Genomic DNA, 14070 nt, shown 5'->3' on the forward strand with positions numbered 1-14070 from the left:
GCAATCATGCAAATTACCCAAACTATTTTCAACAACTAAAACCTTATTTCGGTTTTTATTTTTATTTTTTTTATTTTTTTTTACTTTCAATACATTCTAACAACTTAATAATTTTATTCAAAAACTATAATTAAATGCAACTTCAACCTTCAAATTTTTTAAATAAAGTGAAAACTATTTGATTTCTACGGCCAAAAGTATACTTTTATTAGAACCGAGGGAGTATATCTATCTATCGTATAAAATAATAAGGAAATTATACAAATTAAATTTTAAACTTACAAGTTACAACCTATTAAAAAACAAAAAAAAAAAAAAGGGACAACTAAGAGATTACAAAAATATATAAGGTTATTTTGGTCATAACAAAAACCCACCCTTGATATATATAACAGTAAAGATAGCGTCAACAACGATATTTTCACTGAACAAAGCTCTCATTGTAGTTAACGATTTCTTTTCTTCAACTTTAAACAGGTAATTAATCTTCATTATTCTCTAATTTATCAATTAGATCTACTAATCTTGTCTTATTTTTTTTCCAGATCTGTTTTAATTGTTTAGAAATCAGTTAAATTAATAGGGAAATGTGTGAATCTAAGATTTTTTTTGAACAGGTTTATATTCTATGTGGAGCAATGAATTGTTTTTGTCTTAAGGAAAAATAGAGAAATCTGAATCCTGTAATCAGTTTGTATTTTTTTTTTTAAATGTTGTTGGGTAATTTGGTTAAATAATTTTTAGCAAAATTAGGGTATTATTAGAGGATATATAATTTGTAGGTTACAAAATTGATTTGTGTGTGTTGGTGTTTGCTGCCTGAAGTATCACATAAGTTAAATGAAAACGAAAGTTGTAGATTAGGGTTTGTTAAAGTTGACCATGAGAAATAGTCCCAATTTATGTGTCACTGTTTGACTGGGCACGGAGTTTAAGAAAGAATGGAAAGACATTTGGAACTTATGGTGTAAAATAAGTCTGAGATGTTTGTGTGGTTGTAAATCATTTCATTAAGGCTACAAGGGGAATTTTGAAGTTGGAATTCTTTTGTAAATATGGAAAGGTGACATTTCTTTTTGGGACAGACCAAAAAGGCAAGTATGCCACATAAATTGGGACAGAGGGATTGTTTCTTTTTGGTGCACCCATGAGGTTCATATAGGTATAGAGGATTGGGTAAAAGGGGAATTTTGTAGTTAAATTATTTCTAAATATAGAAATGCGACACTCTTTTTGGGATAGACCGAAAAGGGAACTGTGGCACATAAATTGGGACAGAGGGAGTGTTTCTTTTTCGGTGCACCCATGAGGTTCATATAGGTATAGAGGATTGGGTAAAAGGGGAATTTTGAAGTTAAATTATTTTTAAATATAGAAAGGTGACATCCTTTTTGGGACAGATAAAAAAAGGAAAGTGTGTCATATAAATTGGGATAGAGGGAGTATTTCTTTTTGGTGCACCCATGAGGTATGTATAGGTATAGAGGATTGGCTGGCTTTTGTGGAAAACCATGTTTTGTTTTGACGTTCTCTACTTTTTGGTATACTTCTTTGTATACAGGCACTTTTTATGCCCTATTTATAGGAAAAATTATTACTTGAGGCGAGGCGTGGCGACAAGGGCTTGCCTCACTCCTCATGGCGAGGCGTGCCGTGGCGAGTGCCTTTTAGAAGCGAGGCGAGAATTAACACAAAATTAAAATATTAAATATGCATATATAAATGCCCAAAAACTCAAATACTCAACAAACTACTAGCAAATGTTTCAATTGAAAAAATAAAAGTAGATAGTTGATAGTAAAGTCTAAAAGTCTCCAACTAGATAGTTAATAGTAAGTCATATGGAAGGCGATGGAAGACGAGACAACTGAAAGTGAAACCCTAGGTAAAAATTAATCTTTTGCTCTCTTTTTTCGGTTTTGTTTAAGTTACACATTTTTTTTTTAAATTAAAAGGCGTCGCCATGCTCTCCATTCGCCACAGCTCGCCATGCTCGCCTTTCTTGCTTTGGCCTTGCCTTTCCAAAAACGCCACGCCTTGGCTGTTCGACAGAAATATTAAGTGATTCTTGTTATCTGCCTAAGCCGTAGTGGACAGAATTATCTAATACCTGTGCTTGTGGGAGGTAGTTGCTACCTGGTGGAGTGATTGAGGTGCGCAAGCCGACCTGGACACCACCATCATGGGAAAAAAATAGATTGGTCAGCTAGCATTTTTGGTGCCCTTATTTTCGCATATGGCAGAAGGAGTTAAAATTTAAGGTTTTAGAATAACTTGGAGATATATTTAGGTGAAAGATACATGTTTTCTTACAATAATTTTCTTTTAAGCCTGTAATTAGTGAAAGACTTGTATGGTGTGAGAATTAGAGAAATCCTAAGTTTATGTTAAGAGACTAATTATTTAGTATTGGAATGAAATTGATTAGAATCTGATAAGATGGATACATATAGTTGATACAACTTATCTGTGAATTGGATGTAGTTGATTGATTGATAGCGATTTTGTTTCTGTTAGTTATTACAATTGGGTTCTAGATATTACAAAGCTATACAGAGGAACGTGGAACTGATTTCACTTCGCTATTTGCGATGCGTTCTTATGCTTTCATGAGCTGACCTCATTTCATACTTTATAAAGCTCAACATTTAGCTTAAGCTTTTGAATGGAACTTTATCTGTCTCGATTTTATTGTCAAAATTTACTTTTGATTGATCTTTGGACTTAAATCAAAGTCATCTTGTAACTTGTAAGGGTAAAACTTAAATATTTTGAACTGGCATGAACAATACTACAAGCTCAAAACTTTCATTTCAAGATGTTGAAATAGTATTTGAGAAAACCATGTTCAAATCTTTGCGTGTTTGACACTCAAATAGCGAAAAAATAGTGATCTTTCTGAGCTTGTGTATGTAACCTTTGACAAAAATTCAAGAGAAATCAGTAGTATCATCCTAAAAGCCACAATTTCTAAATTCATTGAGTATTCTAACTTAAGCTTTTAATTGGCTTTATTAGAAGTATGGTATGTCAAATCTATTAATTGGCTTCCTTAAGCTTTTGGTAGTAAGTTGCAGTTTTAAGCAGAACATATCTAGCAATGATTATGCTGAATTTCAAACATTTTATTTCTTGTTTGTTTTCAAATGCCCTGTAGTGCTGATTAAGGCCATTTAACTCATCATATAATACTTGTATAAATAAATATTTAGTAGAATGCACAATGATGAATGATTGCTGGCGTTGCTTGCTGATGTTTCGTGGCAATCGCTGCACCTGTATTGATGAAGTACATTATGTTTGCTGGAACTGGCTAACTTAATTTGTTTCATTCTGCTCACCAACAATGTTTCTTGTGTGATCTCAGGGTGTAAAGTGTCTTGCAATATACTACTCAGGCAGCATGAGGCCAATTTTCTGTGGGAATGTCGAGTATAACGCTAGGCAGTCCGAGTTGGAGAGGCTTTTCAGAAGATATGGGAAAGTGGATAGGGTGGATATGAAATCCGGTAAGCCTGACAGTCTTGGAACTCTTGTTTTTATGTGTGTAGTTTATTTCTAACTTGATGGTGTGCTATCCTGTTGGAGATGCTGATTGGTTACTTGGTTGAGTTTACTCTGTCTAGTACTATTTATCCACACAGGCCTTTCATGTCCTGAATTTCCGTCCTGCAAGATTATACATGTACCTATACCATAAAAAAGATTTTATCTGAGATGAGTTAGTTATATGGTTAACTATCTTCAATTAAATCCTTCCTGCTGCGGTGGTATTATTTCAAATATATATGTGTATATATATTAATTTTCTTATATTTTATTAACCTTGTGATTCTTAATATATGATCCTTCTGAGTTGCGGGTGAGTTTGGATCATGTATCTAATGGTCCTCCAGCAAGGTGCCTGAATAGACCATCTAGTGGGATACTGGAAAATTTCACTGCCAGGACAGTTTTTATTTGAGAGTTGTTACCTACCTCCATGCAACTACAAACTGAGGCATGAACTGAGTTGCGCAAAGTGACTGTTCCACGAATTGCATAGCACACCTTGACATACAGTACACCATCCAATCTGAGAATGATGTTCCGATGTAACTGATTACCTGGTAAGTTTCGACTAGGTTCTATGAAGTCTGTGGCTACAGGTATTTTTGATAACGAGCAACCGGTAAAGCTGATGTGGTGGCGAAGCATTTGATTCATGATGGAAATCTTGACTTGGTAGTTCATTTTAACCTCAGTATGATAAGTATAGAGTTTCAGAAGTCCCACTTGCACTTATCGAGTAGGTTCAACTATCCAAGGGACTTGAATAACTGAAAATTGGTCTGCTAGGGGACACCACGTTCATACTTCACATTGTGACAGCACTGGGCCGAAGATCTGTTCTGATCATCTGACTCAACAACAGAAGATGTGTAGTTTTTTCTGGGTGTTAGGATATGTTTACAAAGAAGTTATTTTAAGTATAAACCCCCATACTCAATTATTCTTTGGCGCAGGATAACATTGCAATGTCCATACTATCATGGCTGATGGACGGCGTCTCATTTCATTTCCTAGCTGTGACAAGTGTTTTCTTCTTGTCTCCAAGAAGAGCTCTCTGATCCATCATGGCATCACAATCATACATTTTCCTCAATCATTATTGCTTTCCAATCCAGAATTTTTCCCAGCCTTCATTTTACGGACTTGTCACAAACTCACAATGCCGACCTCGATGCTGAGGCAGCAGATTAAAATGGAGAAGGCACTTTCTTTACATTGTTCCCTCATGTGACATGCACCTTTACTTGAAATCTGTTAGTCCACCATGAAAGGTCTGTTGCTGATTTTACTGGTTAAATTTTTCTAGATTTGACAGAGTGGTCATTTTTATACTTGAGCTGTTAAGATGGTTTACATTTCTGGTGGATGGAATTTCTTCGTTTTTATTTTAATAATAAAGAATATTTCGCTGGTGTCTTATTCTCATTTTGCTTCGAGTTTTTATTTAATCTTTGGTGTTTTTTGGGGTGGGTTTTCAGGTTTTGCTTTTGTTTATATGGATGATGAAAGAGATGCAGAGGATGCTATTCGGGGACTTGACCGAATAGAATTTGGCCGAAAGGGTCGCAGACTTCGCATTGAGTGGTCAAAGGTAATCCCTTTTTTTTTTGTTGGTCCGGAAATCCATCTGTCCCATAAAATATCTTAAAAATTCACTTGGAATTCCCAAATGGCTATGCTGCAGGAAGAGCGTAGCAGTAGGAGGCCTGAGATTTCTAGGAAATCTTCATCTAGCGCCAGACCTTCGAAGACTTTGTTTGTCATAAATTTTGATCCAAATAGTACTAGGAGCAGGGATATAGAGAGGCACTTCGATCCGTACGGAAAAATACTCAATATAAGGATTAGAAGGAATTTTGCATTTGTTCAATATGAAACTCAGGAGGATGCTACTAGAGCCTTGGATGCTACAAATATGAGGTATCTTTATAATGAATTGTTGTAATGTGGTTATTCTGATCAATCTTTTTCATAGTTTTCTAAATTTTCTACTACCATAGTTGACCCATTCTTGTTCATCTTTTCTTTCTCAATGCAGTAGACTGATGGATCAAGTCATTACAGTTGAATATGCAAATAAAGATGATGATGACAGGAGAAATGGGTTTAGTCCTGATAGAAACCGTGATAGGGGTCTTAAGAGAGGTTATGACCGAGGCCGATCTCGGAGTCCTTATGGAAGAGAGCGGGGAAGTCCTGATTATGGTCGTGGTCGGGCCCGTAGCCCAAGTCCAATCCGTCAAGGTAGGTCAAGTCCTGATTATGGTCGTCGTCCTAGTCCAAATCCCAATCATAGGGAGAGGGATTCCGATTATGGCGGTGGCCGTAGTCCGAGCCTGAGAAAGGAGAGGAACCCTGATCATGGAAATGGTCATAGTCCGAACCCTCGAAGGGTGAGAGCCGGTTCTGAAAATGGCCGTGCGAACAGTCCACCAGAGGAAGGACTTTTGGAATCTCCTCCAAGGGGGAGGAGAGAGAAATATAGCCCAGATGGTTATCGTGTCCGCAGCCCAAGGTCTAAACCTGAAGAAATAGATAGTCCTGGATATGCTGCAGCAGAAAGTCCTCTTCCAGAACAACACAGGAGGTTCGCAGCTTATTACCCTCTTTTCTTTTTCAGCTCCCCTTTCCGCATATTTATGTTATACGGTTCAGTAGTTAAACACATTACTAAGCTTATAAGCTCATCTTATTTTGTTTACAACGCAGCCTTTCACCTCCAACTCGAGATAGATCTCGCTCCTAATTTGCTCGCTATCAGCCTCTGACCTTATGTCATATTTGGCGAGGACTGTCACATTGCAAGTGGCGCTGTAGAAGTATGCTTCAAGTTTGCTGGAGCCTCAAAACTCTAATGTCTTTGTTTTTACTTCAATATGTTCAACATTCCAGTCACTAGTATGGCTTTTTGACAATTTGTTCTTGAAATAGACTTGCTAGAGTGTATTAGGTAATTCTGTTTTAAAGTTGAAAAGTCCATGTTAAGACTTGGATGATGCACTTGAGCTGGGCTAACAAACTTTCTTGCTTAATATATGTTCTCAAAATCTACTTTTGATATTCGTACGACAAGTGGTGGGGAGCCACAATTTTGAACTTAGGGAATTTAAAATGAGAAGAAGTTTAAGTTAAGAGATATTTATATTTATAAAATAATTTTGATCTGATATGTACAGTGTAATCTTTTGGTGAAGGGGATTTAGATGAACACGCTTGTGCTCCCTAGTTTTGCCCCTGCATACGAAGTAGTTGTTTCTTAGGAATCAAAGCGCAACTAACTGAAGCACTTGCATCTCTTCGATGAACGACTAATTGGTTAGGTCATTAGTACTTGTTCTTTTTCAAGTCACATTTGTGGAAAGAAATCTCACATCCATCTAGACATTGTGTTAGGCAATAAAGAATTCATAATTTTTCTATTATATATAAGCATGGTGGGATGACGAACCACAACTCCTTCAGCTTGTACCATAAGCTTTACAAATTGTACACGCAATGAATGCTTGTACTATAAGTTATATAATTTGTACAGTTTATTCAACTATTTTTATATCCCACGTGGACATATGTTATAGTACTTAATATTTTCTCATATGTAGACGTATGCACTTCAATTTTAATTCTCCGACATATTTATTTTCTCCGTGCATTTTTACTTGTTCAATTTTGACTTTTCGTGTTCTTGCTGAATAGTTATTCTCTTCTCATGTATAGACATATACTGTTCAATTTTAAGTCTCCTACACAAATTTATTTCCTCCGTGCACTTTTACTTGTTCACTTTTGATTTTTCACGTTCTTTAAGAATTAATAAATCTCACGTGGATATATGTCATAGTATTGAATATTTATTCTTCATGTATATACGTGTGCTCTTCAATTTTAATTATCCGACACATTTATTTTTCTCCGTGCACTTTTACTTGTTCACTTTTGACTTTCATGTTATTTAAGAATTAATAAATGAAGTACTCCCTCCGTCTCATATTTGTTGGCCGCATTACTTGACTTTTCACGTTCTTTAAGAATTAATAAATGAAGTACTCTCTTCGTCTCATATTACTTGGCCACATTACTATACTTGACTTTTCACGTTATTTAAGAATTAATAAAAATGAAGTACTCCCTTCGTCCATATTACTTGGCCACATTTGCTATACTTGACCTTTTGCGTTATTTAAGAATTAATAAAAATAAAGTACTCCCTTCGTCCATATTACTTGACCACATTACTAAAAATATGTCGATTTTCTATTCTATATTTTTCTTCTTTTCTATTTCTAATATATACAAGTGTGAAGAGAGGATTAACACAGCAATAGAAATCTGTACCACAAGCTATATAAATTGTACATTTTAACCAACTATTTTTTTATCCCACGTGGTCATATGTCATAGCACTGAATATTTATCTCTTCTCATGTATGCACGTATGCACTTCAAATTTAATTCTCCGACACATTTATTTCCTCCGTGCACTTATACTTGTTAACTTTTGACTTTTCAAGTTTTTTAAGAATTAATAAATGAAGTACTCCCTCCATCCCATATTACTTGGCCACATTACTAAACTACTTTTTTATCCCACGTGGACATTTGCCATAGTACTGAATATTTATTCTCTGCTCATGTATACAAGTATGCACTTCAATTTTAATTCTCCGACACATATTTATTTCCTCCGTGCACTTTTACTTGTTCATAAATGAAGTACTCAACATTACTAAAAATATATGTCCAAATTACTTGTTCATTTACAGAACCAAGATGAAATTAATTAAATCTTTCACATCTTATCCTCTCCGTCCCATATTACTTGGCCACATTACTAAAAATATATGTTCAAATTACTTGTTCATTTACAAAACCAAGATAAAATTAATTAAATCTTTCCCATCTTACCCTTAGTAATAAATGCTCTTGAAAATAGTCAATTTTGATTAGAATGTATTTATTGGAGCGAGATGGCGGTAAGATGGTAAAATACATCTTTTATTTCTGATTTCTTAAGGGGTGCGAAATTGACAAGTAATATGGGACAGAGAGAGTATATTTTACCATAATATTTGTCATACCCCTTTTTAACCGGGTTAAAGTAGAGTACAACATATTGGAGATTCCTGTTTTTTGTTTATTTTAAGGAGTCGCCACCTAATTATTTATGGTGAATTAGGACACCTAAAGTTTATTAAAGTTATTCTCTAAAGTTAGCTCTGTTTAAGGTCTGGGAAACTTAAGATTCTAGGTAAGGGTTCAATTAGTCTAAAGGGAAGGTATTAGGCATCCTTTAAGACCCATTAACAATGGTTAACCGACCGGACTTGCGATTAGTTAGGCTAAGTGTAAATAAAGTATTATTAAAAAGAACCTAGCTTTGTAAATAGGGCTAAAGTTATAGATAGACATGTAAGAATGTTATTTAAAATAGGACTTGTAGAAAAATGATAATTTGTATAAAAGAGTACTTCTAATGCTATTTTGAAAATACGACTTATAAATATTGTTAAGGTTTTAAACGAAAGTATAATAGTGTTGTTTAAAATAATACTTGTAGAGGAGATTCAACAAACGTGAACTTTAGATAAAAATATTGTATGAATATGGCGATGTAGAAAAAAAAAGTTTAGACTTGTTTTATAAATATGATGTAAAAGAGGTGAGTTTTCTTTCTCTTTCATCAGCTTATTTAACTAAAATATGCATAATTCTTGAAAATGTATTCATAAAATTACTCGAATTCGCATTTGTGTGTTAGTGAATATTATAAATCGTTTAGAACGTAAATAGGTAATGAAACCCACGGAACTAATTGTTGGTTCTCCCTAAGTTAACTAACCATGACTTCTAAAACTATCCATACTAATTCCTACAATTCTTTTAAGCTAAGGAAAAACAACAACAAATAAAACAAAAAAAAAAGAAAGAGTGTTAGTCAAATAATACAAGTTAGGCATAAAATAAAGCTGAAGCACAAAATAAAATTAAATGGGTTTAACCCATTTTTTCATGGACTGCTGCTACAGTCTGTTTTGCTGGTGGGCTTTGGCCCAAATTTCATGTATTGCTGTTGTTCGCTACTGTAGGGGCTGACTCGATAGAGAAAGTGCGTTGGGCTTTTAGCCCAACATCGAATGCGGGAGATGACGAGTCGCTTGGACTCGTGTGTGAGATGTTATGCATAAAATGAAAAGAAACGAATTAGTATATGATCAATGAATAAAGCTAGGCATACATAAGATAAACTCAAAGGAAGACAGATTAAAATTCATATACGTAGTATGTATATCTAATATATTTTTTATTCGTAGGGAACATAGAAGAGATCTGCTAATTGCTCAAAACCCTTAGTTAATCAGTGAAGTGCTCAGAGTTAGTATATTACGATTCCCAAGCTAGCAGTAAGAAAAGAGATTAACAAATGCATCCTTAAATAACAAAATGCAGTCGAGAATATAACACTTTAATCCAATAATTGATTATAGCAGAAACAGGTTCAAAACACAGTAGCATGTGGCACAACTCGACAGATTTCAGACCAAAACAAGAGGGGCTGCTACGGAAACACTATGCAAGCAGGACAAGAAGGAAGAGGATCAATTTCATCGGTCAACAGACGACACTTAGTCTCATAATATTTGAAACCAAAATAACGGCTTTTAACAGAGAACCAATTAAATTGTTTCTAGCAGGGAGAAGCTTGTTATCTTTTTTAACGGTAGCATTTTGTTTCTTAGCGAAATATAACAACAGCCCATCATTAGCTTAGTTGACAGCATATGTTTAATGAAGGGTAGACCATTTATCAAGAATATATGTGAGATTCAAACCAACTTTGCAATCAGTGTTCCAAATTAATTTTTCATGCAATGGCAGCTAAGTTTAAAAAGGAACTATTGCAGACCTGAACATTCAAAGACTTAGGCATGAGTCCTTATTATTCTCTTGCCAAAGGATTTAGATTAGCATAAATGAGGCAAAAATGCTAATTTTCTAGACATAGTCAGTTTAGCAGGGCAAAATAACATAGAAGAAAACAGACAGGGATATAACAGGATTGGATAATCCACAAAGCAACAATCACACATAAACATAGGTATCCAGTTGCATGGATTGAATTAATATGAGCTTGATTGAAGAATACATCGATTTTAGGCATGAAATCATCCTAACTGAGAACTAGCAGATGACTGCATTAATCCAACAGGTTTAAGAAGTGTGACCATATCGAATTAGAAAACCAAATACGTTATTTAGAACAAATAGAGCGAAGAAGGACAGTGATGAATATCAAAAGGGATGCAGCAAATTTCTCGATATAGCTCGATGATCGGCAGATGTAGAAGTTCTCTTAATATTCTAAATCAGAAACCATGATCCTTTAGTAAGGCATCAACTAGTTTATAACCAGAAGAAAACTTAACCCCTAGGATCAGTATTTAGCTTTAAGAGGAATGGAATTCAATTATGCAACAAGAATGCATCCACTTTTAAACTAAAATAGTTTTAGACTTGATTTCCCTAGTGCAAGTTAGTATCTCAAATCAGAATTCCAACCCCACAGTGAACAATCGCAACACAGGAGTTAAACAGAGATTTATGGTTTACGATGAAGAAAGCTATTAAATAGTTAAATTAGATATAGAAACCAGGCTCACTCTGCGACTGGACAAAGGATAAACCAGTGGCAACCAAATTGAAAAGAGTAATACAAAGCTAAGTTCATATGGTAAAATGGATATAGAATGGACTCTGGAAAACATGTAGCAAACAAACAAACTAAACTTGATCAAAGTTCGTGGAAGGAAACTACTATCTATTCTGAGTTTGAGATCGCGCTCATACTCTGATTCTGCAAATCTTACTTCACTCGTTTAACATGTGGGGCTTATGTGTTACTATCTGTTTTAATCATATATACGATATTCCTGAGAGATATATATGCCATGATGGGTATATCAGATGTATATCGACTGCATACCCTCCTTTTACCTTGACAAACCACTGTATATCCTATGTATATTTGAACTCAAATAGATTCTAAGTCCTGGAAATTTAGTCTAAACATCCAAACTACAGTATACGACTTTCAAATTCATTTTTTAGCAATTATCATCCTATCCTAACAGCTCTCAAACATCAAAGAAACAATACGACGACGACAAAGAAACTACATAATCACTAAAATGTATAGCAGAATAAACTAAATTCTTAACCAAAACAGAAACTAAAGACTATGAGTGATAAATGTATCGAAGTTTACCTCTTTTGTATGCAATGAACTGAGGCGTCGGAGTCTCGAATCTATGCTTGAACTTGAATGAACCCGAATCTCACACAAATGAGTTCGAATATCTCTGTCGTGGCCGAAGTCCACCAAGATAGGATGAATATTCAAACAGTCTTAAAGTTTAGAATGGTAATCCAAAGATAGGAAGTTGTAAAAATATGCTAAAGATTTCTGATTAAAAATGTTCAAGACCAGATTTAAAAGAGGAAAAACTCAAGAATTTTGTGAGAGAAAAATTCGCGTATCACCAATAATTCCCACCAATCAGTGTTGAAAAAAATTCCCCCCCAACCGATTAAACTTGGATTATCTTTATAGGGTTTCGCTAGCGAGGGAGAGAGACGAACGACGTGGGGAACAAGGGTGATAGACGCATGGGGGACAAGGGAGTGTGGAGGTGGCAGAGCGAGGCGGGGGGACAGGGGTAAGTGGAGCAGGCGTGGGGAGCGGGTGGAACGTGAGGGGGTGAAAGGGAGAGGGGTGAGCGGCGGATGAAGAAGGAGAAAGGAAAGGGAAAAGGCTTTTAGGTTGAAGGGATTAGGTTAAGGAGGAAGAGGTGGGCTGGAACGGGTCGGGTAATGGGCTGGTCCGTTTTGTATTTTAGTTGGGTTAAAAATGTGGGTTGGGTATTAAATGTTGGGTTGTTTATTTGGGTAGGGAAATAATATTGCATTTGTATTTTGGGCCATTGATTTGGCTGAAAATTGTTGATCCTTCCTCTTCTATTTAATTATTTTTGGGTTTCTAATTTAATAGCTAGTAGAGTACATGCTATATAAAGACAATTAATATGTAGAAGATAAGGATTTTACAAAGTGTCGTCTTGCAATTAATTTAACGATTCCAAACCCGAAAATGAAACGATGACGAACATTTAAAATTTGTGATAAAATAATACTAGTAATATTGATAGTAAAGTAATGAAAAATGAAAGTACTGATATTAATTATAGTAAAATAAAGTGTTTGGCTTATCAATGAATTTAGAAGCCCGAGTAAATAAAATTAAATAAGGAGGGACAAAATTGGGTGTCAACAATATTCATATTTATTGGTGTAAGTCTCAATAGCCTCCGAAAATAATTTGAAAATGAGTAATTAATGTGAAGGGTAAAATTAATAATAAGAAAACACAAATATTCACTCATTAATTCCATAGAAATTAATGGCCAACCCCTTCTGCATGATTCTCCCCACTCTTCTTTCGTTGCCTAGCTTGATGGTTCCCATGATAAATAAAGGAATAAAAAAAAGGATGACATGTATACAAAATATGTACGCCTATAATATATGCATAGTCGTTATCTTTATACACAATCAACATAATTGAAGTTTCGTACTAATTAATAATTACCATATTGGTTTCTTTGCCTTGATATGTTAACGTGGACAAGTAAAAGTAAGCAGAGGGAGTGACTTTTATCTCCGTTTTCCTTCTTTGTCAATACTTTAACCGTGAAGAGAGGACGAACAATAGCAATGCAAATTTGTACCAAAAATTATTTTTAATTCTCCTACACATAACTTGTTTACTTTTGACTTTTCACGTTCTTTGAGAATTAATAAATGAAGTATATATTTTATCATAATATCCATATTTATTGGTGTATAGTCTCAATAGCCTCAGAAAATGATTTGAAAATGAGTAATTAATGTGAAGGGTAAATAAGAAGATTTTTTTCCCCCTTGATTTGTTAACGTCGACAAGTAAAAGTGAAGGGAGGGAGTGACTTTTCATTTACAGAACCAAGATAAAATTGATTAAATCTTTCACATCTTATCCTCTCCGTCCTATATTACTTGACTACATTACTAAAAATATATGTCCAAACTACTTGTTCATTTACAAAACCAAGATAAAATTAATTATTTCTTTCCTATCTTACCCTTAGTAATAAATGTTCTTGAAAATAGTCAATTTTGATTAGAATTTATTTATTGAGAGAGATAGCGGTAAGATAGCAAAATACATCTTTTATTTCTGATTTCTTAAGGGGTGGTAAGTGATATGGGACAGAGAGTGTATATATTTTACCATAATATTCATATTTATTGGTGTAAGTCTCAATAGCCTTCGAAAATAATTTGAAAATGAGTAATTAATGTGAAGGGTAAAATTAATAATAAGAACACACAAATATTTACTCATTAATTCCATGAAAATTAATGGCCAGCTCCTTCTGCATGATTCTTCCCACTCTTCTTGCGTTGCCTAGCTTGATGGTCTCCATG

The 14070-nt window shown here is 34.6% G+C and overlaps 1 protein-coding gene across 5 annotated transcripts; it reads left to right on the forward strand.

The window, feature by feature from the left end:
* Window positions 1-320: 320 nt before the first annotated feature.
* LOC132600785 (serine/arginine-rich splicing factor RS40-like) lies at window positions 321-6603 on the forward strand. Of its 5 annotated transcripts, none has more exons than XM_060314176.1 (6): window positions 321-477; window positions 3368-3509; window positions 5031-5143; window positions 5237-5472; window positions 5591-6139; window positions 6262-6603. In XM_060314176.1, exons 2-6 carry the CDS (start codon window positions 3404-3406, stop codon window positions 6296-6298), a joined length of 1041 nt encoding a protein of 346 aa, XP_060170159.1. In that variant the 5' UTR covers window positions 321-477; window positions 3368-3403; the 3' UTR covers window positions 6299-6603. The 5 variants fall into 5 exon arrangements, with proteins under 5 accessions (XP_060170159.1, XP_060170161.1, XP_060170162.1 ...); XM_060314178.1 differs by lacking the exon at window positions 321-477 and adding an exon at window positions 4506-4823 and having other exon boundaries at window positions 3378-3509; XM_060314179.1 differs by lacking the exons at window positions 321-477; window positions 3368-3509 and adding exons at window positions 3516-4109; window positions 4506-4823.
* Window positions 6604-14070: the final 7467 nt, after the last annotated feature.

The sequence above is a fragment of the Lycium barbarum genome, chromosome 6 (assembly GCF_019175385.1).
Source record: "Lycium barbarum isolate Lr01 chromosome 6, ASM1917538v2, whole genome shotgun sequence".
Taxonomy (NCBI): Eukaryota; Viridiplantae; Streptophyta; class Magnoliopsida; order Solanales; family Solanaceae; genus Lycium; species Lycium barbarum.